This window comes from Pristis pectinata, chromosome 18, assembly GCF_009764475.1.
Source record: "Pristis pectinata isolate sPriPec2 chromosome 18, sPriPec2.1.pri, whole genome shotgun sequence".
Classification (NCBI taxonomy): domain Eukaryota; kingdom Metazoa; phylum Chordata; class Chondrichthyes; order Rhinopristiformes; family Pristidae; genus Pristis; species Pristis pectinata.
In genome coordinates, this window is record NC_067422.1 from 1,179,721 (window position 1) to 1,205,318 (window position 25,598).

The following is a 25,598-nucleotide window of genomic DNA, read 5'->3' on the forward strand; positions in this document are numbered from 1 at the left end:
ATTGTTGAGGTGATTCAGAGCTGAATGTGGTGCAAGGGAGATGGCTTTCTCTGTAGACACATTTTTCTTGTATGCAAATTGCAAGGGATGTGTATTTGGAGCAGTAATTGTTTTGGCTCAACCTTGGAGCCTGCCTGACTGATCTGAGATCTAGGTTCTGTGACCAGGATGTGGATTTTAACTCTATTCATTGGTATCGTATGTTGAAGTCATCTGAGAGTGTCCTTGCCCGAATCTTGTAGTGGATCGCTGGTGTCTTTGCCTGAGTCGGGCATTGGTGGCTTTGAGTTCTGTACGTGGCAGACAGTTCTGCACAGCAAGATCTCATATTGCGATGTGAAGGAAATCTGGTAATCTACTTGTAAAATGCTGCCAGTTGTAATTTCATCCCCATTTGCACTCAGATTATGTGATCAGGGACTTTGATATTTTATGTAGCTCTGATGTTGACACACAGTGTCATATCTCAAAATAGAGGTGAGATGTGAAAGGTGAGGATATTTAAGTCTGTGTTGCTAACATATAAATGGAATCTGGAAATGTTGGATATTCTTGCAAAATATCCCTGGGCAGATCATTACATGCATGTTCTATGGAAAAAAAATTCAGGGAGGTTCCTGCAGGTGATTTTTGTTTAACCATCTGAATTCTAATTGAGTTTTCCATTCTGGAGGTTGTGCTCAAAGTAGCTTCTCACTTTTTGAAGGAATGGCTTCTGTGATCCAGGTCTGCTCTAGAATAGCTGATAAAATGGACAGTACCTCCATTGTGTCATTGAACTGGGCTCAGTGATGCAAGCGTTGACACCCTCCTCTCTGGCCTCTCACTAATACTGGAGACCTACCAAATGACTTGGCTTAGCAGGTTATTGGATCTTTTATCCTCCAGGCATTGGAATGGTGGGGTTCAGCAGGCACCCAATGCAACACTGTGATGGATTAAGAACAATTGCCCATCTGCTGACTGACTTTCCAAGTCAGTACTCTTAGTGGGTCTGCTTCCTCTATTTTGGAACAGAATAGGATATTACAGAGAATCAGGCTGGAGATTGCAGGCAAACAGCTTGTTTAGGGATGGGTTGCTCAGAAGTCCCCTCATTATTGACAGAAATCTCATGTGTGTTTCGGTATCTTCATGCCTAGTCCCATACCTGCCAATCTGAAGAACATGATTATCAAGTCACACACCACGGGTGATCGGAGCTTTGTGTTATCAGTAAAGGTGAGGTGCAGCTCAGCCAAGGACCATGCATCCGGTGCCACAAGGGAAGTCATGGGTGCTTCCAGTGACTGAGACAACCACGTGTGTCGGAAGTGTCTACCAGTGCCCCAAGCTAACAACAGGAAAAAGGAAGACAGAGTGAATGAATGTGTAGCTGGAGAGAGCGTGTCGATGAGAGGGCTTCAGAGTTTTGAATTATTGGGACTGTTTCTGGGTGGGGCAGGATCTGTAAAGATGCTGTAGCATCAGTGGTTCTTGATTTTTGGGATTCTCTTTTCCTCTTTGCTTCCTCATGTGAGCGAGCTCCACTTTGTATACAGATATGCCAAACAGGAATGAATGATGCTTGTTCAGTGGTACGTGTCAATGTTGAAGCTCCTTAGGGATGTTCTGAGACTCTTTGAATTGCTTGTTCTGTCCACCACTGATTGTTTGCCCTCAGTCAGCTCTTATTGACTACAGCTCTGCCTTCAATATTATAATCCCAAGCAAACTTGTCACCAAACTCCGAGACCTAGGGCTCAACACCTCCCTCTGTAACTGGATCCTTGACTTTCTAACCAACAGACCGCAATCAGTGAGGATAGGCAGCAATACCTCTGGCACGATTATTCTCAACACTGGTGCCCCACAAGGCTGCCCTCTACTCTACTCCCTATACACTCATGACTGTGTGGCCAGATTCTGCTCTAACTCCATCTACAAGTTTGCAGATGATATCACCGTTGTAGGCCATATCTCAAACAGCGATGAGTCGGAGTACAGGAAGGAGATAGAGAGCTTAGTGACATGGTGTTATGACAACAACCTTTCCCTCAATGTCACAAAACAAAAGAGCTGGTCATTGACTTCAGGAAAATGGGTGGTGTACATGCACCTGTCTACATCAACGGTGCTGAGGTCGAGAGGGTTGAGAGCTTCAAGTCCCTGGGAGTGAAGATCAGCAACAGCCTGTCCTGGTCAAATCACATAGATGCCACAACCAAGAAAGCTCACCAGCGCCTCTACTTCCTCAGGAGGCTAAAGAAATTTGGTTTGTCCCCTTTGACACTCACCAACCTTTATCGATGCACCATAGAAAGCATGCTATCTGGATTCATCATGGCTTGGTACGGCAACTGCTCTGCCCAGGACTGCAAGAAACTGCAGAGCGTAGCGGACACAGCCCAGCGCATCACGGACACCAGCCTCCCCTCCTTGGACTCTGTCTTTACCTCTCGCTGCCTTGGCGAAGCAGCCAACATAATCGAAGACCCCACCCACCCGAGTCATTCTCTCTTCTCTCATCTTCCATCGGGTAGAAGATACAGGAGCCCGAGGGCACGTACCACCAGACCTAAGGACAGCTTCTACCCCACTGTGATAAGACTATTGAAAGGTTCCCTTATACAGTGAGATGGACTCTGACCTCACAATCTACCTTGTTGTGACTTTGCACCTTATTGCACTGCATTTTCTCTGTAGCTGTGACACTTTACTCTGTACTGTTATTGTTTCTACCTGTACTACATCAATGCACTCTGTACTGACTCAATGTAACTGCACTGTGTAATGAATTGACCTGTACGATTGGTATGCAAGTCAAGTTTTTCACTGTACCTTGGTACAAGTGACAATAACAAACCAATACCATAAAGTAGCTGCTTTGATATCCTGTCATCAGGCATTCTTCTGACATATGTTGCCCACCTGACCTGTGACTCTTTCAGCAATTTGTACAATACCAGGGAGGTTTGTTTGGACAGAGTCTGTGTGCTGGAATCTTGTCTTGCCACTTGATCTGGAGTATTCTGTGCAGACAGGTCATGTGGAAGTGGTTAAGCAGTCTGTGGCATTTGGTACTACAGAGGGCTGTGGGGGCCGTCATTGGGTGTATTTAAGACAGAGATTAGCAGGCACTTGATTGGTAAGTGGGTTAAGGGTTATAGGGAGAAGGTGGGAGAATGGGGTTGGGAAAAAAATCGTCCATGATTGAATGCCTGAGCAGACTCGATGCACCGAACGGCCTAATTATGCTCCTGTGTGTTACGGCCTTCCAGTGGCGTAGCTGTCTTTTGATGCCCTTCTGTTGACTTCTTCAATATTGGCTGATCTTGAGAGAGTGCTGCCAAGATATGTGAAGTTGACCACTACTAAAAGCCTCTGCCCACTCACAAGAATGTTTGGTGCAGGTTGGTGGATGATTTCCATTTTCTTTGTGAGGCCAAAGTTACCACAGGCACTGGCAAATTTGTCCAAGCTTTCCTGCATATCAGCTTCTGAGCTTGCACTGAGTGCACAGTCATCAGCAAAGGGAAGTCCCTTAAGGTGGTTTCTCGTGCTTTGGCTGAGAGTCTCCTTGGGTTAAAAAGGGCACCATCAGTCCCACATGCAGAGTTCTATACCCTGGAGAACTGTGGAGTCACTGAGTTAATCCAATACAGAGATTGATAGTTGTCTGGATATTAAGGTAATCAACAGCTATAGAGAAAAAGCAGGGAAGCAGCACTTGGGTAGAAATCAGCCACGATCTTGTTGAAAGGAATGCAAGAGGCAACAGAGTGGTGGACTCAGCTGGTTCTACATAAGTATGCAAGGTGTAGAAAGATATGGTCCTAATGTGGGCAGTTGTGATTAATGTAGATGGGCTAAATGGTCGGCAGGAATATGGTGGGCTGAAGGGCCTGTTTCTGTGCTGCGACTCTGACTCTATGCCAAAGGAAAGGAGCACCAACCTTTTTAATGTTTCAACAAACAATGCTTGTTTAATGTTTCTGCTGTTCTAATTTTATTCTAGTGAATTGTTTTTGCACCCTTCTCTTGATCTTATTGGAATCACATTAACTGTCTGCAGAGCAAGAATATATTGTCAATGCATTTGGGGATTAGCGGGTAAGGTTGATGTGGACTTCATGTCTGACCAACTGCCTTTTTTGTTGCAATTCTATGGATTATTGTCCATCTCTTTGCTCTAAGGTGGTGGTGAGCTACCCAGAACTTGAACAAGTAATGATTTGGTAAATCTAAAATGTTTTGTTGGGTCTTCCAAGGGAGGTTGAGATGATCACTGTTAATGTAGAGCTGGAGTCGAGTATTGGTGCAGACTGGGTGAATAGAGCAGACTTCTTCTCTAAAGGCCACTAATGAATTGGCTGGGATTTTACAAAATGTTGGCAGCTTTGTCATCTTATTAGTTTAGATGTAGCTGATTTCCGGATTCTGGCTCCTATGGAGGTTTGGATAAGAGATTGCAGATGCTGAAATCTGTTTTTTTTAAACAAAAACAAGCTGCTAGAGGAACTCAGCAGGTCAGACAGCACCTGCTTTTGTGCTCTCTTCCTCAGTTGATAAAGCCAAGAATTGTGTATGCCTTATTAACCTCTTTCACAACCTGCCCTACCACTTTCAATGATTTGTACATATGTCATACACAGCCTTTTTTCTTGCTTCATCTTTTCTTTTTCATCATTCCAGGAGATCTGGATTTGTTTGTTCTCTGTTTGCTCCTTTTGGGAATTTGCCTGAACTGTACCTGAGCCATCTGTTGCTGAAAGGCAGCTCATTGCTCTGCTATAGCTCTGCCTATCAAATTTTGGTTCCAGTTTATCTGGGCCAGATCCACACTCATCCCACAGCCCAATTATTTTTACTTTGGATTTCCCTTTCTCCTTTCCCATGGCTGACCTAAATCTTATTAAGACCTCCTCAAAGTTCCTCTACCAAAACTTGCTGCACTTGACCCACCTTGTTCCCCCCCAACTAGATACATCAATGCTTCCTTCCTTGTTGAATCAGAGATGTACTAATGTCGAAAATTATCTTGAACATGTTTTATTGGTATTAGTTTATTATTGTCACTTGTACCGAGGTACAGTGAAAAGCTTGTCTTACAAACCAATCGTACAGGTCAATTCATTACACAGTGCAGTTACATTGAGTCAGTACAGAGTGCATTGATGTAGTACAGGTAAAAACAATAACAGTACAGAGTAAAGTGTCACAGCTACAGAGAAAATGCAGTGCAATAAGGTGCAAGGTCACAACAAGGTAGATCGTGAGGTCAGAGTCCATCTCATCATATAAGGGAACCTTTCAATAGTCTTATCACAGTGGGGTAGAAGTTGTGCTTAAGTCTGGTGGTACGTGCCCTCGGGCTCCTGTATCTTCTACCCGATGGAAGAAGAGAGAGAGAGAGAGAGAACGTCCTGGGTGGGTGGGGTCTTTGATTATGCTGGCTGCTTCACCAAGACAACGCGAGGTAAAGACCAAGGAGGGGAGGCTGGTGTCCGTGATGTGCTGGGCTGTGTCCACAACTCTCTGCAGTTTCTTGTGGTCCTGGACAGAGCAGTTGCCATACCAAGCCGTGATGCATCCAGATAGGATGCTTTCTATGGTGCATCAGTAAAAGTTGGTGAGTGTCAAAGGGGACAAACCAAATTTCTTTAGCCTCCTGAGGAAGTAGGGGCACTGGTGAGCTTTCTTGGCCATGGCATCTACGTGATTTGACCAGGACAGGCTGTTGGTGATGTTCACTCCCAGGAACTTGAAGCTCTCAACCCTCTCGACCTCAGCACCATTGATGTAGATAGGTGCATGTACACCGCCCCCTTTCCTGAAGTCAATGACCAGCTCTTTTGTTGACATTGAGGGAAAGGTTGTTGTCATGACACCATTCCACTAAGCTCTCTATCTCCTTCCTGTACTCTGACCTGTTGCTGTTTGAGATATGGCCTACAACGGTGGTATCATCTACAAACTTTTAGGAAGTCTTCATCCTCTCTGCCCTTAATACTATTACTATCCCAGTTTACATTGGGGTAATTAAAGTCCTCCCTTCTAACTAACTTCCTGATTGTTTTGCACTGCCACTTCTCTATAATTTGTCAGCGATATAGTTCCCATTGTTGGTGACTTACCCAGCAGTATAATGTTCCCTCTCTATTTCTTGGCTCTAACCAAACAAATTCTGTCTTTGACCCCTCTGCAACATCCTCTCTGTCGAGCACTGTAATATTCTTTACTCAGCATGGTCTCTACATTGTTTTGGGATGTTTGGGAGTGGCTGAGGGGGTACATAGTGGGATACTGTGGGGCAGATGATGTTGACAGCAGTCTCTGTGAATGCAGTGGAGCTGGGAGTAGGTGCCCTGCACAACACACTAATACCTAGAGAGCAGGGGGATTCCCGCTGGATCACCAGCACCAGCCTGTTCTCTCTCCTGAATTCAGACTATTGTGTTACTGTTTTCCTTGGGCAGCAAGCCAACTCCACATTGATGCTGATTTGACTATTGTGAGTTTATTCATTTAGTAAAATTTGTTAGGACTCCAGACACTGAAGGTTCACAGTTGCTCTTTTGAATTCAGTTGTATTTTAATTTGCATTCAACAGTGAGAAAAATAGTAATTATCAACAGAATTTGCCTTTCCTGGGTGAATTGGGCCATTGTGTTCAAGATGTGACTCCACACCGCTTGTGTCACTACTTCAGAGTAATGACCTGGGTAGTTCATACCCCACCATAGCAGCTGGGTAGTTTAAATCCAATTAATTAAATCTAGAACAAAAACCAAACCTCAGTAACAGTGACCATGGAACTACTAGATTGTCATTAAATTCTCTTCTGGTGATGTCCTGGGCCCAGCACATAGATACAATCATAAGGAAAGCACATCAGCGTCTTTACTTTCTTAGGAGGTTAAGGAGGTTCAGCTTGTCACCAAACACTCTAACAAACTTCTGCAGATGTACTGTTGAAAGTATCCTGACTGGTTGCATCATGGTCTGGGACGGCAACTCGAATGTGCAGGAACTTAAGCTGCAGAGAGTAGTGGACTCAGCCCAGTACATAACGGGCACATCCCTCCCCACCATCAATAGTATCTGCAGGAGGCGCTGCCTCAAGAAGGCAACAGCCATCAAAGATCCTCACCATCTGGGCCATGCCATCTTTTCACAGCTGCCATCGGGCAGGAGGTACATAAGCCTGAAGTCCCACACCACCAGGTTCAGGAACAGCTACTTCCCTTCAACCATTTGGTTCTTGAACCAACCGGTACAACCCTAATCACTACTTCAGTGTAGCAACACTATGATCATTTTGCACTAAAATGGACTTTGTTTTTTTTATTTGTTCTATTAAGTGTTTTTTTGTAAAAATTGTGTTTAACTTATGCTTTTCTTGTGAATACTGCTCCTCTGAAGCTATGTGCCTGTGATGCTGCTGCAAGTAAGTTTTTCATTGCACCTGTGCAGATGACAGGAAACTTGACTTTGACTGATGTGCTTTGGGGAGGAAATCTGCCTTACCCCCTGTTATGGTCTACATTTGACTCCAGACCCCAGTGAATTAGTAGGATTTTAACCTCAAGAGTTAACTTCAATTCAAGTGTAATTGGGGAATAAATCCTGGCAGTATCTGGATGCTGGGACGGGGTGAGGGGTACACAGTGGAAGGTTGTGGGGCAGATAACCAGGGCAGTTTGTTGGGAAGTGCTGGACTCTCTATTTTCCCTATGAATGATGTGCAGCCTAGGCCCCAAACATCAGAGCAGGATTTGCCTCCAGTGAGTGCTGTATGATGGGGAAGCCCTTGTTTTGTGGGCAGGATACTGTGCCTGCAGATGCACCTCCTGATCTGGATGTGCACAGTGGGCATTCATTGGTCCTGCTGTGTTCTGTCTCATCCTGGTGGTGGTAAGAGCTAAATAAGAATGATGAGCAGCAGGCATGGCATGTTAAGTACCCAGTGACTACCATGTGTAGAAGTGACTGGCATTGAATGCACATACCACAGAATCAGGCCATTTGGCCCAGCTGGTCTGTGCTAGTAGAGCCCCCAAGGTTGAATTTTCTCCTGGCCATATGGGAAGGTTGTCCAGTCCATGGTGTGTGAGAGCAGTGGAGTGGGCAGTGTCAGTGTCTTCAGAGGGAGAAATTGCAATGGTAGGATGATGTGGCTCAGGAGAGTGGCATGCACAGTGGTTAATTGGGTGATAAAGTCAGTGGCTAAAACTTGTAACTTCCCCATGTGATTAAACCACTGATGACCAGAATTCAGCAGGAGCTTAATTGCTGGTGTCCTTGAGAGCTGATCTCATGTAGGAACTGCTCCCATTCTCCTCTGAGAGGTGTTGTCCGGGTTTAAAATGTTGGTAATGATTTAACCAGTATTGTCAGCATTTAACAGAAGTTCAAGAATCCACAGAATTCCAGGCAAGCCTTGATCTGGTTTATCTCCTTGAGGACTGATGTAAAAATTTCCTTCAACTTTTAGCCTGAACCTGGCACAAGCTGAGGTCAAAACCAAGAGCAGGCTGATCAAAGAGAACGAGCTTTGTGCTGGGCCACCAAACAATGGTGGGTTTATTCTGAAAGTTCCCTCCAGGATCTGCTGTCAGCCCCCAAGTCCAATCAGCTGGGCTCCTTATGGGTTTCCAAGGCTGTGTGTAGGTAATGGGCGTAGAGAGAGCCCTGTGGGTGGGCTTGGGGGGTGTGGGGAAGAGCCCTCTCTGTTAGTTGGGGATGGGGTGAGGGCAGTGCTGTTTATTTATACCTGATTTTGTGCATTGTATGTTTTGGGGTAGGTGGTATATTGTATTAACCTGAACTCCCTCAAGGTTTGGATAAAAAGAAACTGTAATTACAAATGAACAAATCCCCTGGTGTAGTCATTAGACCAAAAGACATGAGAGCAGAATTAGGCCATTCAGCCCATCAAGTCTGATCTGCCATTCAATCACGGCTGATTTTATTTTTCTCTCTCAACTCCATTCTCCTGCCTTCTCCCCGTAACCTTTGACATCCTTACTAATCAAGAACCTATCAACCTCCGCTTTAAATACACCCAATGATTTGGCCTCCACAGCCGTCTGTGGCAATGAATTCCACAGATTCACCGCCCTCTGGCTAAAGAAATTCCTCCTCATCTCAGTTCTAATTCTATTCTGAGGCTGTGCCCTCTGGTCCTAGACTCTCCCACTACTGGAAACATCCTCTCCATGTCCACTCTGTCCAGTCCTGTCAAGATTCAGTAGGTTTCAATGAGATCCCCCTGGTCCTTCTAAACTCCAGCGAGTACAGGCCCAGAACCATCAAAGGCTCCTCATACATTAACCCTTTCATTCCCCAGGATCATTCTTGTAAACCTCCTCTGGACCCTCTCCTATGCCAGCACATCCACCCTTAGACATGGGGTTCAATACCAAATGTGGTCTGACCAATGTCTTATAAAGCCTCAGCCTTACATCCTTACTTTTATATTCTAGTCCTCTTGAAATGAATGCTAACATTGCATCTGCCTTCCTTACTACTGACTCGACCTGCAAGTTACCTTTAGGGAATTCTGCACCAGGACTCCCAAGTCCCTTTGCACTTCCGATTTCTGATTTCACTCCTCGTTTAGAAAATAGTCTCCGCCTTTATTCCTTCTACCAAAGTGCATGACCGTACACTTCCCTGCGCTGTATTCCATCTGCCACTTCTTTACCCATTCTCCCAACCTGTCCAAGTCCTTCTGCAGATTCCCTGCTTCCTCAACACTACCTGCCCCTCCACCTATCTTTGTACCATCCACAAACTTGGCCACAAAGCCCTCAATTCCGTCATCCAGATCATTGACATATAGCATGAAAAGTAGTGGCCCCAACACCTGCGAAACACCACTAGTCACCGGCAGCCAACCAGGAAAGGCCCCCTTTATTCCCACTCTTTGCCTTCTGCCAGTCAGCCAATCTTCTATCCATGCTGGTACTTTTCCTGTTATACTATGGGCTCCAATCTTGTTTAGCAGCCTCATGTGCAGCACCTTATCAAAGGCCTTCTGAGAATCCAAGTAAACAACATCCAGTGACTCTCCTTTGTCTATCCTGCCTGTTACTTCCTCAAAGAATTCCAACAGATTTGTCAGGCAAGATCTCCCATTAAGGAAACCACACTGATTTCAGCCTATTTTGTCATATGCTTCCAAGTACCCCGAAACCTCATCCTTAATAATGGGCTCTAACATCTTCCCAACCACTGAAGTCAGGCCAACAGGCCTATAACTTCCTGTCTTTTGCCTCCCTCCCTTCTTAAAGAGTGGAGTGACATTTGCGATTTTCCAGTCCTCCAGAACCATTCTTGACTCTGGTGATTCTTGAAAGATCACCACTAATGCCTTCATAATCTCTTCAGCTGCCTCTTTCAGAACCCTGATGTGTAGTCCATCCCGTCCAGGTGACTTATCCACCTTCAGATGACTTATCTACTCCAAGCAGCTTCTCCTCAGTAATAGCGACTACACTTATTTCTGCCCCCTGACTCTCTGGAATCTCTGGCATGTTGCTGGTGTTGTCCACAGTGAAGACTGACGCAAAATACTTATTCAGTTCATCCGCCATTTCTTTGCTCCCCATTACTACCTCTCCAACGTCATTTTCCAGTGGTCCGATACCCATTCTTGCCTCTCTTTTACTCTTTATATATCTGAGAAAACTTTTGGTATCCTCTTTTATATTATTGGCTCGCTGACCTTTGTATTTCATCTGTTCTCCCCTTATTGCTTTTTCAGTTGCCATCTGTTGGTTTTTAAAAGCTTCCCAATCATTTTTGCAATATTTTATGCCCTCTCTTTTGCTTTTGTGCTGTCTTGACTTCCCTTGTCAGCCACGGTTGCCCCATCCTCCCTTTAGAATGCTTCTTCTTCTTTGGGATGAACTGATCCTGTGTCTTCCGAATTACTCCCAGAAACTCCTGCCATTGCTCCTGCACTGCCATCCCTGCTGGGGTCCCCTTCCAGTCAACTTTGGCCAGCTCCTCTCTCACGCCTCTGTGGTTACCTTTACTCAACTGTAATCCTGATACATCCGATTTTTGCTTCTCCCTCTCAAACTGCAGGGTGATCGTATTATGATCACTGCCTCTGAAAGGTTCCTTTACCTTAAGCTCCCTAATCAAATCTGGTTCATTGCACAACACCAAATCCAGAATTGCCTTTTCCCTGGTGGGCTCGACCACAAGCTGCTCTAAAAAGCCATCTCGTAGGCATTCTACAAATTCCTTCTCTTGGAATCCAGTGCCATCCTGATTTTCCCAATCGACCTGCAAATTGAAATCCCCCATGACCACCGTAACATTGCCCTTTTTACATGCCTTTTCTATCTCCTGTTGTGTTCTGTACCACACATCCTGGCTACCATTCAGAGGCCTGTATATATCTCCCATCAGGGTCCTTTTACCCTTGCAGTTTCTTAACTCTACCCACAAGGATTCTACATCTTCTGATCCTATGTCACTTCTTGCTGAAGATTTGATTTCATTTTTTTTACTAACAGAGCCACCCCACCCCCTCTGCCCAGCTGCCTGTCTTTTCGATAGGATGTGTATCCTTGGATGTTTAGCTCCCAGCTGTGACCTTCTTTCAACCACGACTCTGTGATGCCCACGTCACATCTGCCAATTCCTAACTGCACTATGAGCTCATCTGCCTCATTTTGTTTACTGTGTGCATTCAAATATAACACCTTCAGTCCTGCATTCACCATCCTTCTCAAATTTGTCTTCATGTTGCCTGAAGTTAACTTTTTATCCCTTTCTAAACTTTCTGTCTTATTCTTTATTCTGGAGACTTCAGTAACCTCTCCTGCACTCTCCTTCCATTTTACATTATCCATACTTTTCCAATTTGTTGAACCCACCCCCCTACTATTTAGTTTAAAGCCCTATCCACAGCCCAATCACGTAGAAGTCACGGCCAAGAAAGCTCACCAGTACCTCTACTTCCTCAGGAGGCTAAAGAAATTTGGTTTGTCCCCTTTGACTCTCACGAACTTTTACAGATGCACCATAGAAAGCATCCTATCTGGATGCATCACAGCTTGGTGCAGCAACTGCTCTGCCCAGGACCACAAGAAACTGCAGAGAGTTGTGGACACAGCCCAGCGCATTATGGACACCAGCCTCCCCTCCTTGGACTCTGTCTTTACCTTTCGCTGTCTTGCTGAAGCAGCTAGCATAATCAAAGACCCCACCCATCTGGGATATTCTCTCTTCTCTCCTCTTCCATCAGGTAGAAGATACAGGAGCCTGAAGGCATGTACCACCAGACTTAAGGACAGCTTCTACCCCACTGTGATAAAGACTATTGAACGGTTCCCTTATACAATGAGATGGACTATGACTTCACGATCTACCTTGTTGTGACCTTGCACCTTATTGCGCTGCACTTTCTCTGTAGCTGTCACACTTTACTCTGTACTGTTATTGTTTTTACCTGTACTACATCAATGCACTCTGTACTGACTCAATGTAACTGCACTGTGTAATGAATTGACCTGTATGATTGGTTTGTAAGACAAGCTTTTCACTGTACCTCGGTACAAGTGACATTAATAAACCAATACCAATACTTAGTTATGGGATTCGCCAGGACCCTGGTCCCAGTGTGGTTCAGGTGGAGCCCATCCCATCGGAACAGCTCTGTCCTTCCCCAGTACTGGTGCCAATATCCCACAAATTCAAACCCACTTCTCCCACACCAATCTCTGAGCCACACGTTTAACTCTCTGATCTTATTGACCCTGTGCCAATTTGCACGTGGCTCAGGTAGCAATCCAGAGATTATTACTTTTTTGGTTCTGCTTTTTAATTTAGTCCCTGGCTGCTCAAATTCCCTCAGCAGAACCTCATTCCTTGTTCTACCTGCGTTGTTGGTACCCACATGGGCCACGACAACTGGATCCTTCCCCTCCCATTCCAAATTCCTCTGCAGGTCAGATGAGATGTCCTGAACCCAGGCAGGCAACACAGTCTTTGGGTCTCTCGATCCTTGCGACAGAGAATTGTCTCTATTCCCCTGACTATACTATCCCCAATCACAACTACATTTCCCTTCCCTGTCCCCTCTTGAATGGCTCCCTGAACCACAGTGCCATAGTTTGGTTGCTCATCCTTCCTACAGCCCTCACTCTCATCCACACAGGGAGCAAGAATCTCAGACCTGTTGGACAAGCTCAAGGGCTGAGGCTGCTATAGCACTACCCTATCTGCCTCACTCACAGTCACACCCCCTTGTCCCTGACCACAGACCGAATTTAATCTAATGGGATGTGACTGCCTCCTGAAACGCAGCGTCCAGGTAACTCTCCCCCTCCGTGATGCATCATAGTGTTTGAAGCTCAGATTCCAGGTCATCAACTTTGAGCCCAAGTTCCTCGGGCAACCAACACTTGCTGCAGATGTGGTCACCAGGAACCACAGAGGGATCCACCAGCTCCCACTTCATGCAGCTACAACATATCACCTGACCATTGCAACTGTCCTTTCTTCAGGAGGCTGGTAATTCACCAGAGGTTGCATTGTGCACCCTGTTAACCACCTACATCAGCCACTGTCCACTAAGGACAAACCGGGGATTCACGTGGTTTATTTTATTTCTGATTCATAATTTAAAGAGTGAATATTGAACTGTTCTAGTTTGGTGGTTTAATAGTTATAAATAAGGAGAGGGAAAGCTGTGGACCTGAGTTTTGAGCACTGAGTGCTTACTCTATTGGTTGCTGAGTCTTGATGGATGTTAGTAACAGAAAAGAACAGTGAAACACATTTACCTGTGTTGTAAGTAATTGGCAGAAGTGGGAATTGCAGTCTGAGTATCACTGCTGATGAAGTGACATGACCAGCAGACCACTTGGTGATCTGTTCCCACTCCAACCACATTCTCACCATTCTACTGTGGGATCCCTGTGTGAATCCAAAATATTTGACACCGAGCCTCGTAACGAGGTACTAAGACAGGAGACCAAAAGCTTTGTCAGAGGTGCTTGAATATTCCATAACTTGTTTCTGATTTGGATGTTGGGTTGCTGCATCTCTCACAAGCTGACCTCTCTCTTCCCCATTCTTCCCCTTACAGGATCACAACGTTACTTTTCACACGAACAGTCCAGATCTGTCACCATGTTTCCAGAATACCATCCTGGTTTGGATTCCATGCATTTTTCTCTGGCTGACCTTCCCGCTGTACTTCCTGTATCTCCGACAGAGCAAAAGAGGTTACATCAGAGTCACCGTACTCAACAGGGTCAAAACGGTAGGTGTGGCTCATTGGTGTTCAAGAACTTGGGAAGCCCTCTGCTCCCACTGGGTTGCAAGTATCACGGGAAATAGGAGACCAGAGGTTAAATTACAGGACGTACTCCAGAGGTCGTTCCTAATGACCCAAAGAGGAGTTCAAATTCCTTCAGAACAATCAGGGAATTAAGTTAAATAACTCTGGATTTAAAAAGCTTGTTTCAATATGGTGACCACAAAACTAATGCAATGTCCTGTATGTGATTATAAAATCTAAATACTCATTTGGGTTCACTAATATCCTTTTTTGGAAGGAAATCCATGCCTCCAGATTAACATCAATGTCGTTAAATATTACTCCACTCCTAAAATGGCTCAAGAAGCAAACCAATTGCAACAAAAAAATAAGAATGATGACAAGGGTGTGGATTACTTAGTGTTGACTGAGCACTAGACACAGATGCTTCTGGAAGATACCAACAGGTTAAGTGAGTGGACGATGACATGGCAGATAAAATATAATGTGTTAAATTGTGAGAGATTTAAATATCTTGGTCATAGAAGCCATAGAACCGTACAGCACCCAAACAGGCCATTCAGCCCAACCCTCCCATGCTGATCAGTGAGCACCCTTCCATATTAATCTCATCTCCCAGCACTTGATCGACAGCCTTCTATGCCTAAACAATTCAAATGGTCGTCTGAATGCTGTCAGTGGCCCAGCTTCAACCACTCTCAGGCAGTGCATCCAATTTCTTGCCAAAGAAATGGTTGCAGAGGTGGCAGAAGAAGAGCTCAACATTATGTCAGGTCTGGAACTCATTGAGGTGTGGGCACAGGTCCAAAAGTGAGGCCTCTGCTGAGAACCGACCACTTGGCATCAGAGAGGTGGAGGCTGGGGACGAGGTTGGGGGGGAGGGGGTGTGGGGAAGGAAAGACATGGCAGGGGTTGCTGAGCTGAGTTGTGGGTCAGAAGAGGGTAATGGGAGAGAGGACAAGGGGGGGTAAAGGGTGAGGGGGAAGGGAGGTCAGAGGAGGGGGAGAGAAGGGTGTGTTGGGGCTGGGATATGGGATCAAAGGAGGGGGAGGTGGTGAGCGGTATGGGAGGAGGTGAGAGCGAGGGGGGCCCTTCGTACCCTGTTGGGAGCTTGGAGCTGGGTAGGAGAGTGGGGAGGCCCCCGTGAAGCACAGACACACAAGTTCTCTTAAAATGTCTGTCATAGAGCATTGAAATGGGCCCTTCAGCCCAACTGGTCCATGCCGACCAAGATTCCAATCCAAGCCAGTCCTATTTGCCCACATTTGGCCCATACCCCTCTGAACCTTTCCTATCCGTGGACCTGTCCAAGTACCTTTTTAAATGTTGTTGAAATACCTGCCTCACCCACTTCCTCTGGCAGCTCAGTCCACACACTGACCACCCCCTGCATGGAAAAAGTTTCACCTTGGGTTCCTATTAAATCTCTTCCTGTCACCCTAAACCTATGTCATCTAGTTCTTGATTCCCTAACCCTGGAAAAAAAAGACTGTGGCCATTCACCCTATCCATGCCCTCATGATTTTGTACACCTCTACATTACCCCTCATTCTCCTACGCTACAATGAAAACTGTCCCAACCTGTTCAACCTCTCATTGAAACTCAGTCCCTTGAGTGCCAGCAACATCCTCGTAAAGGATTGAGGTTTACAGCTCTTCTTTTGTGATCAGCTGCAAACCTCAATACTGGCACAAAGCCAATCTGGGTAACATTTAACCAAAACTGATAAATGAGTGGCTGATTTATTGTCATTGATTAACTTCCTGGGCATCTCTGATACTAGAGAAAGCAACAGTGATGGGTCAGAGCTGCCCTCTTTACAATGTTCCTCCTGCTCAGCTTGGAAACTTGGGTGGAGAAATGGTGGATGGAGTTTAATCCAGACAAGTCTGAGGTGAATCACTTTGGGAGATGCAAGAGGAATGTATACAGTAAATGGCAGGACCCTTAGAAGCATTGATGTACAGAGGGATCTTGGGCTGCACGTGTATAGCTCCCTGAAAGTGGCAACAAAAGGGGAAAGAGTGGTTTTAAAAAAGGCATCCAGCATATTTCATCAGTCGCAGCATTAAGTATAAAAGTCCGGAAGTTCAGTAGTTTTGTACTTTAGGTACATTTGCAGTGTTGTGTGCAGTTCTGGTCGCCACACTATAGAAAGGATATGGAGGATTTGGAGAAGGTACAGAAGAGGTTTACTAGGATGTTTGCCTGGATTGGAGTGTGTTAGCTATAAGGAGAGGTTGGACAAACTCGGGATTGGTTTCACTGGAGTGTCAGAGGCTGAGGGGCAATGTGATAGCAGTGTATAAAATTGTGAGGCATAGATGGGGCAGATAGTCGGTTTTTATCCCAGGGTTGAAATGTCAAATACTAGAGGGCATAGGTTTAAGGTGAAGGGGAAAGTTTAAAGGAGAGCTGCAAGAGTTTTTTTGTAGAGAGTGGCGGGTGCCTGGAACGCGCTGCCAGGGGAGGTGGTGGAAGCAGATACGACAGCAACGTTTAAGAAACATTTAGACAGGCACGTGAACAGGCAGGGAATGGAGGGATACAGACCGTGTGCAGGCAGATGGGATTAGTTAGATTGGCATTAGTTGGATTAGTTAGTGCAGACGCAATAGGCTGAAGGGCCTGTTCCTGCTCTGTACTGTTCTATGTAATATGTTCTTGTATAAAGCGGCCACAACCTCTGTGCTAATGTGGGGCTGCACTTGCCACTGGCTGGGAAGGGCTTTTGTGTGGATGCCAGGAGGAGGTGCAAGGTAAGAAGTGGTTAAGGCAAGCTGCTGCCTGTGTTTGTAATGTCGGTTTGTAGCAGGGAATGCACTGCTGTCAGCCTGCTCACTGTGGTAAGAGGAAGTCGTGAGAAATGGTTATATTCTCAAGGGCTCAGTCCCCTTTCTGCGGGGGCAAGTGAATCATTAATGGACAAGTGAATGAAACAGCTTTTGTGCAAATATGTAACAATTGGTTTATGTTTACTGGGAACTATTTCTCCACAAACTATAGCAGGCAAATCGTAGTGTTGCACAGTCATTCCTTGTGAATCTAATTTGAAATGTCTAATACTAGAGGGCATGCATTTAAGATGAGAGTTGGCAGATGGAGTTTAACCTGGCCACACGTGAGGTGTTGCACTTTGGGAGATCAAATGCAAAGAGACAGTACACTGTTAATGGCAGGATCCTTAACAGTGTTGATGTGCAGAGGGGTCTTGGGGTACAAGTCCACAGCTCCCTGAAAGTGGCTGCACAGGTTGATAGGGTGGTAAAGAAGGCATATGGCATGCTTGCCTTTATTAGTCAAGTCACTGAGTTCAAGAGTCGGGAAGTTATGTTGCAGCTTTACAAAACTCTGGTTAGGCTGCATCTGGAGTATTTCATTCAGTTCTGGTCATCCCATTGCAGGAAGGATGTGGAGGCTTTGGAGAGGGTGCAGAAGAGGTTCACCAGGATGCTGCCTGGATTAGAGGGCATGTGCTATAAGGAGAGGTTGGACAAACTTGGATCATTTTCTCTGGAGCGGCAGAGGCTGAGGGGAAACCTGATAAAAGATTATGAGATAGAGTAAACAGCCAGTATCTTTTTCCCAGGGTCAAAATGTCTAATACTAGAGGGCATGCAGTTAAGGTGAGAGGGGGTAAGTTCAAAGGAGATGTGTGGGGCAAGTTTTATTTCACACAGGGAGCGGGGAGTGCCTGGAATGCGCTGCCAGGGGTGTGGTGGAGGCAAATATGAGAGAGGTGCTTAAGAGGCACTTAGATAGGCACATGGATGTGCATAGAGTGGAGGGATATGGACACTATACAGGCAGAAGGGATCAGTTTAGTTTGGCGTTTAATTAGTTGGACAGGTCTACAGTGGATGCCGTCTCCCTGGCCCTACACTCAGCTCTGGAGCATCTGGACAGTAAAGACACCTACGTTAGACTGTTGTTTATTGACTACAGCTCTGCCTTCAATTCAATAATCCCAAGCAAGCTTGTCACCAAACTCCGAGACCTAGGGCTCAACACCTCCCTCTGTAACTGGATCCTTGACTTTCTAACAAACAGACCGCAATCAGTGAGGATAGGCAGCTATACCTCTGGCACGATTATTCTCAACACTGGTGCCCCACAAGGCTGCATCCTCAGCCCTCTGCTCTACTCCCTATATACTCATGACTGTGTGGCCAGATTCTGCTCTTAACTCCATCTACAGGTTTGTAGATGATACCACCGTTGTAGGCCGTATTTCAAACAGCGCTGAGTCGGAGTACAGGAAGGAGATAGCGAGCTTAGTGGAATGGTGTCATGACAACAGCCTTTCCCTCAATGTCAACAAAACAAAAGAGCTGGTCATTGACTTCAGGAAAGGGGGCAGTGTACATGCACCTGTCTACATCAATGGTGCTGAGGTTGAGAGGGTTGAGAGCTTCAAGTTCCTGGGAGTGAACATCACCAACAGCCTGTCCTGGTCAAATCACGTAGATGCCATGGCCAAGAAAGCTCACCAGCGCCTCTGCTTCCTCAGGAGGCTAAAGAAATTTGGTTTGTCCCCTTTGACTCTCACCAACTTTTACTGATGCACCATAGAAAGCATCCTATCTGGATGTATCACGGCTTAGTACGGCAACTGCTCTGCCCAGGACCGCAAGAAACTGCAGAGAGTTTGGACACAGCCCAGCGCATCATGGACACCAGTCTCCCCTCCTTGGACTCTTTACCTCTCGTTGTCTTGGTGAAGCAGCCAACATAATCAAAGACCCCACCCACCCCACGTCATTCTCTCTTCTCTCCTCTTCCATCGGGTAGAAGATACAGGAACCTGAGGGCACGTACCACCAGACTTAAGGACAGCTTCTACCCCACTGTGATAAGACTATTGAACGGTTCCCTTATACAATGAGATGGACTCTGACCTCACGATCTACCTTGTTGTGACCTTGCACCTTATTGCACTGCATTTTCTCTGTAGCTGTGACACTTCACTCTGTACTGTTACTGTTTTTACCTGTACTACATCAATGCACTCTGTACTGACTCAATGTAACTTCACTGTGTAATGAATTGACCTGTACAATCAGTTTGTAAGACAAGCTTTTCACTGTACCTCGGTGCAAGTGACAAAAAGAAACCAATAAATAAAGACCGTAGGCAGAAGGACCTGTACCTGTGCTGTTCTATGCTCTACTTTTGTCATTCTGCTGCCATCAGCTCCACCAGTTTTGTGTTTAGTGTCTGTTTTTTTGGTACTGTTTGTAGAATGTTCAAGTCCCAGGTCAGGATGTGAGCCCGTAATCCATACAAAACTGCCTTGCGTAGTACTGGGGGAGTGCCATTCAGGCAGATATCGTCATGTCAGGCGGATGAAAATAACGTATGGCTCACCTTTCAGTGGGTAATAAACTGACAATGCCAACACCCCATGAATGAATGAAAGAAAATAGAATCTTATGGCACAGAAGGTGGTTGTTTAGCCCATTGTGCTCTACTTTTATTCTTTAGCTCCTGCTCCCTATAGTTGTGTTTTTCTTGATTCGGCATCAGAATTCAATGTGACTTCCTTCTGACTTTGATGATGATCTTGATCTGCCCTTCATGAAATGTTTAAACGTAGAAGGATGACCAAAAGTTTTGAGGAGCTTCTCAGAACCACAGAGAGGTTGATTACAGACTCAGTGTATGTCTTGGGCATTCAGAAAAGAGGATTGTGCTGAAAGTGCAGTGGGACGTGGATGGACAATGGTCAGTTTAACCTGCAGTTATGTATGACATTGGATCATTTGATCGTCTGCAGCAGAAGTTACTGGAGGTGAGATTTGTTTTCTGTTTGAATTGCATGCAGGAAGTTTTTTGATCTTTCACATTTTGGTCCATTCTGAGACCTCTTGTAATTTTATCCTTCTGGTAAGAGTCAGTTGGACTTAATAACTATACAGCACGGAAACGGGCCCTTTGGCCCAACTCACCCATGCTGTCCAAGATGTCTGTCTAAGCTAGTCCCATTTGCCTGTGTTTGGCTCATATCCCTTTAGGCCTTTTCTATCCATGTACCTGTCCAAATATCTTTTAAACATTGTAATTGTACCCACATAATATGTGAAAGCAAAGGTTGAGTGTGGGGGTAGGGTAGAATGTGAAATTGGCAATCTCGTACCTGGACCTGATAACTGCCCTGTATCTGGGCCTGGAATCCTGCACTGGTCTGTTTGATTTTTTTTAATAATTGGTCCCGATTCACGTTGACGTTTCTTAGATCGTCAGTGTGGATCCCTTCTCTTATTCCTCACAACATCTAAGAAGTCCGGAGAGTTCCTTTAAGAATAACGTAAAGGATATAAAAATGCATTTTTATAATTATTTTGTTAAAAATACAATTTCTTTGTATGTAACTAAAGAATGCAGTTATGAATAAAATAGCGTTTTATGATGCTTGAGGAGCAGCACCTCGTCTTCTGACCGGGCATGTTACAGCCTCAGAATTTAACACTGAATCCAAGAACAATAAAAGCAGAAAGCACTGGAAGGTACTCAGCAGGTCAGGCCGCATCTGTGGGAAGGAAAACAGAGTCCAGGTTTGGGGCTTCTGGCATTTTCTATTCTTATTTTAGATTTCCAACATCTGCAGATTATTTTCAATTTCACTGAATGCAATGATTTCAGATAATCAGTTTTTCCAGTTTGTGCCAGAATTGGTTATGTCATGAGCTATGTCATGTCATGAATTGGCTATATCTATGTATTGAGATGTCAGCAAGGTGAAGCAGAAACTGTTTTTCTCTCGACAGATGTAGTTTGACCTGACGAGTATTTCCCACATTGTTTTTTTTCACATTTCAGCTCCAGCAGTGTTCTGTGTCTCATAGTTCCAACATTTGTTTTTCTCTTACTCTCCTGGTTTCATTCATCCTTTATTCAAGCCTCCAGCAGATCAGCTGTGATTAACAGCCCTTCACTACCCTCTCTCAGGCAGCAACACCACCAGTTTCATCATTCAGATTTCCAGCATCTGCAGGCCTTTGCTTTTCAAGCAGTCATGTCGGGGTTACTGATGCTGGAAGGTATTCTTCTGTACTTGGGGTTGATTTTGGCTGCAACTGGCAACATAATCTCTGTGGATTACTGCAATTAAGGAGTGTCTGTGCTGTGGGTGAGAGGGTGGTGCCTATGTGCACACATTTTGAGTTGCTCCGGTTATTTGTAATCCCATCAGTAGAGGTCAATGGTTGATATCTATCTTCCTTGGGTCTGGGATTTGGTCTCTTTTTGTCAAAGGATGGCTGGAAGGTGATAGAGTAAAAGTCCTTGAGGTCAGTTCAGCAATCTGCTAGCTGAGCTGGCGGGTACTCCAGGGCAGAAGAAATCATTGACTGGCTAACCTGCCTCAAATGGCTGCTGGGAACCACTCATCACTGGGAACCAGAAGAGTTCAGCATCACTCTTGACAATGCTTCCAGGTGCTGGCAGAGTGTGGTCAGTTCATAAAGAAAAACATTACTGCTTTTGGACTGTGCCCAGCCGTGCCTTGTCTCAATGGGATGTGTCCTTCAGGGAGGTATGAAACTTCTGAGGAAACGTCACACAGGTGATGAACTTGGTGTGATGGATACCGTTCTCAAGGACACCACCTTATACTAGTGGGTTGAGCTGTATTTATCTGTCACTGTCTGACTGTCTTGTTCCTGTCTTTCTCTCCTGCAGGTTCTGGGGCTTCTGCTGTGGATTGTCTGTTGGTTGGATCTCTTCTACTCCATCTATGAGATGGTGAACCAGAAAGGATCAGCTCCAGTGTATTTCATCAGTCCTCTGTTACTGGGAGTCACAATGGTGAGCAAATCACAATCACAGAATGGTCACAGCACAGCCATTCGGTCTGTCAAGTTCATATTGGTTGTTTGCAAGGAGCCATCCAGTTAATCCCACGCCCCCAGCCCTTCAAATTCTTTCCTTTCAGATACTTATCCTGCTCCTCACTGAACAATCCTTGCTCTGAGGGATGTCTCAGAGCAGCTGCAGGGCATTCTGGAAGGGGAGGGTGAACAGCCAGTTGTCGTGGTGCGTGTAGGTACCTACGATATAGGAAAAAGCGGGATGAGGTCCTACAAGCTGAATTTAGGGAGCTAGGAGATTAAAAAAAAAGGTAGGACCTCAAAGGTAATAATCTCAGGATTACGACCTGTGCCAGGTGCTGGTCAGAGTAGAAATAGCAGCACAGTTAGCATGAACATGTGGCTTGAGCAGTGGTGCGGGAGAGAGGGTTTCAGATTCCTGGGGCATTGGAACTGGTTCTGGGGGAGGTGGGATCAGTACAAACTGGACAGTCTACATCTGGGCAGGACTGGGGTCAATGTCCTGGGGGATTGTTTGCTAGTGTTGTTGGGGAGGGTTTAAACTAATATGGCAGCGGGCTGGGAATCCATGCAGAAAGACAGAGGGAAGCAAAGCAGAGACCAGAGCAAAAGTTAGAAAAAAGTAAGAGTGGAGAACAGAAAAGTCAAACACAAAGGACACAAAGGTTACTGGATTCTTAAAGGACAATGAGAGTAAGGGCACTTTATCTGAATGCCCGTAGTATTCGAAACAAGGTCAGTGAACTTGTGGCACAAATCAGTACAAAGGGGTGTGATTTAGTGGCCATTACAGAAACATGGTTGCAGGGTGGAGATGAGTGGGAATTAAATATCCAAGGGTTATCAGGTAATACGGAAGGATAGGCAGGAAGGTAAGGGAGGTGGGGTAGTGCCTTTAATTAAGGATGAGATCAGGACGATAGTGAGAGATGGTATAAGATCTAAGGAGCAGAATGTTGAGTCCATCTGGGTAGAGATTAGGAACAGTAAAGGGAAAAAAAATCACTAGTGGGAGTTGTCTATCGGTCACCGAATAATAACATTACAGTGGCACAGGCAATAAACCAAGAAATACTTGATGCTTGTAAGAATGGAACGGCAGTTGTCATGGGGGACTTTAACTTCCACATTGATTGGGCGAATCAAGTTGATCGAGGCAGTCTTGAGGAGGACTTCATAGAATGCATCCATGATAGCTTTCCTGAACAGCAGGTTAGTGAACCTACAAGGGAAATGGTGTCTTAGATCTGGTCCTGTGCAATGAGACAGGTAAAATTAACGATCTTTTAGTTAGGGATCCTCTTGGAAAGAGTGATCACAGTATGATTGAATTCCTCATACAAGTGGAGAGTGCAATAGTTTGATCTAAAACCAGTGCATTATGCCTAAACAAGGGAGACTACAATGGGCTGAGGGAGGAGTTGGCTAGTGTAGACTGGAAACACAGGCTATATGGTGGGACAGCTGAGGAACAGGGGAAGACTTTCAAAGAGATTTTTCACAGTGCTCAACAAAAGTATATTCCAGTTAAAAGCAAGGACAGTAAGGGTGGAGAGACCCAGCCTTGGATAGCTAAGGAACTAAAAGAAGGCATCAAGCTAAAAGCTCATGCATACAAAGTCGCCAAGAGTAGTGGGAAACTGGAAGACTGGGAAAACTTTAAAAAGCAATGAAGAACCACTAAGTAAGCAATAAGGAAAGGGAGGATAGATTATGAAAGTAAACTAGCACAAAATATAAAAACAGATAGTACAAGTTTTTATAAAGTGGAAAAGGGTGGCTAAAGTGAATGTAGGTCCCTTGGAAGATGAAAAGGGGGAATTAATATTGGGGAAAATGTGGAAATGGCCGAGGCCTTGAACGACTATTTTGTGTCAGTCTTCATGGTGGAGGACGTCTAACGTGCCAAAGAGAGATGTTATGGATGCGATGGGAGGTGAGGGCCTCTATACAATCGCTGTCACTAAAGAGGTAGTGATGAGCAAACTAGTAGGCCTAAAGGTAGACAAGTCCCCTGGTCCTGATGGGAAGCATCCCAGGGTACTGAAAGAAATGGTGGAAGTTATAGTAGAGGCATTTGTGATAATTTACCAAAATTCTCTGGACTCTGGGCAGGTCCCAGCAGATTGGAAGACAGTGAATGTCATGCCACTGTTTAAACAAGGATGTAGGCAAAAGGCAGGTAACTATAGGGCAGTTAGCTTAACGTCTGTAGTCGGGAAAATGCTTGAAGCTATCATTAAGGAAGAAATAGCGAGACGTCTGGATAGAAGTTGATCCATCAGGCAAACACAGCATGGATTCAGGAAGGGCAGGTCCTGTTTGTCCACTGCACTCATTATATCCTCAAAGAACTCCAGTAAGTTTGTCAGAGGGGAACAGGTGGATGTTGTATACTTGGATTTCCAGAAGGCATTTGATAAGGTGCTGCATAAAAGACTTATCCATAAGGTAAGGATGCATGGAGTTGGGGTAATGTATTAGCATGGATAGAGGATTGGTTAACCAATAGAAGGCAGAGAGTTGGGATAAATGGGTGTTTCTCTGGTTGGCAATTGGTGGTGAGCGGGGTGCCGCAGGGGTCGGTGCTGGGCCCCCAACTGTTCATGATATACATTAATGATTTGGAAGAGGGGACCGAGTGTAGCGTATCTAAATTTGCTGATGATACTAAATTGAGTGGAAAAGTAAATTGTGCAGAGCATGCGGAGAGTCTGCAGAGAAATATAGATAGGTTAAGTGAGTGGGCAAGGGTCTGGCAGATGGAGTACAATGTTGGTAAATGTGAGTTTGTCCACTTTGGAAGGAAAATAAAAGATCAGATTATTATTTAAATGGTGAAAGATTGCAGCATGCTGTTGTGCAGAGGGACTTGGGAATGCATGTGGATGAATTACAAAAAGTTGGTTTGCAGGTGCAACAGGTTATCAAGAAGGGAAATGGAACGTTGGCCTTCTTTGCTGGAGGGGTTGAATTTAAAAGCAGGGAGGTTATGCTGCAACTGTACAAGATACTGGTGAGACTGCACCTGGAGTACTGCGTGCAGTTCCGGTCTCCTTACTTGAGAAGAGATATACTGGCTTTGGAGGCGGTGCAGAGGAGGTTCACCAGGTTGATTCCAGAGATGAGGGGGTTAGCCTATGAGGAGAGATTGAGTTGTCTGGGACTATACTCACTGGCATTCAGAAGAATGACAGGGGATCTTATAGAAACATATAAAATTATGAAAGGGATAGATAAGATGGAGGCAGGAAGGTTGTTTCCACTGGTAGGTGAGACTAGAACAAGGGGACGGCCTCAAGATTCAGGGGAATAGATGTAGGATGGAGATGAGGAGAAACTACTTTTCCCAGAGAGAATGGGAATGTGGAATTCTCTGCCCAGGGAAGCAGTGGAGGCTGCCTCATTAAATATATTTACAACGTAGTGAGATAGATTTTTGCATAGTGGGGGAACTAAGGGTTATGGGGAAAAGGCAGGT

At 45.3% G+C, this 25,598-nt stretch overlaps 1 protein-coding gene across 1 annotated transcript in view; it reads left to right on the forward strand.

Annotated features, from left to right (window-relative positions):
• abcc3 (ATP-binding cassette, sub-family C (CFTR/MRP), member 3) overlaps positions 1-25,598 on the forward strand; it is a 94,086-nt gene that overhangs the window by 29,701 nt on the left and 38,787 nt on the right. Inside the window, exons 2-3 of the mRNA XM_052033314.1 lie at positions 14,093-14,269; positions 21,969-22,094. Coding sequence (XP_051889274.1) covers positions 14,093-14,269; positions 21,969-22,094 — 303 coding nt within the window. The remainder of the gene's footprint in view (positions 1-14,092; positions 14,270-21,968; positions 22,095-25,598) is intronic.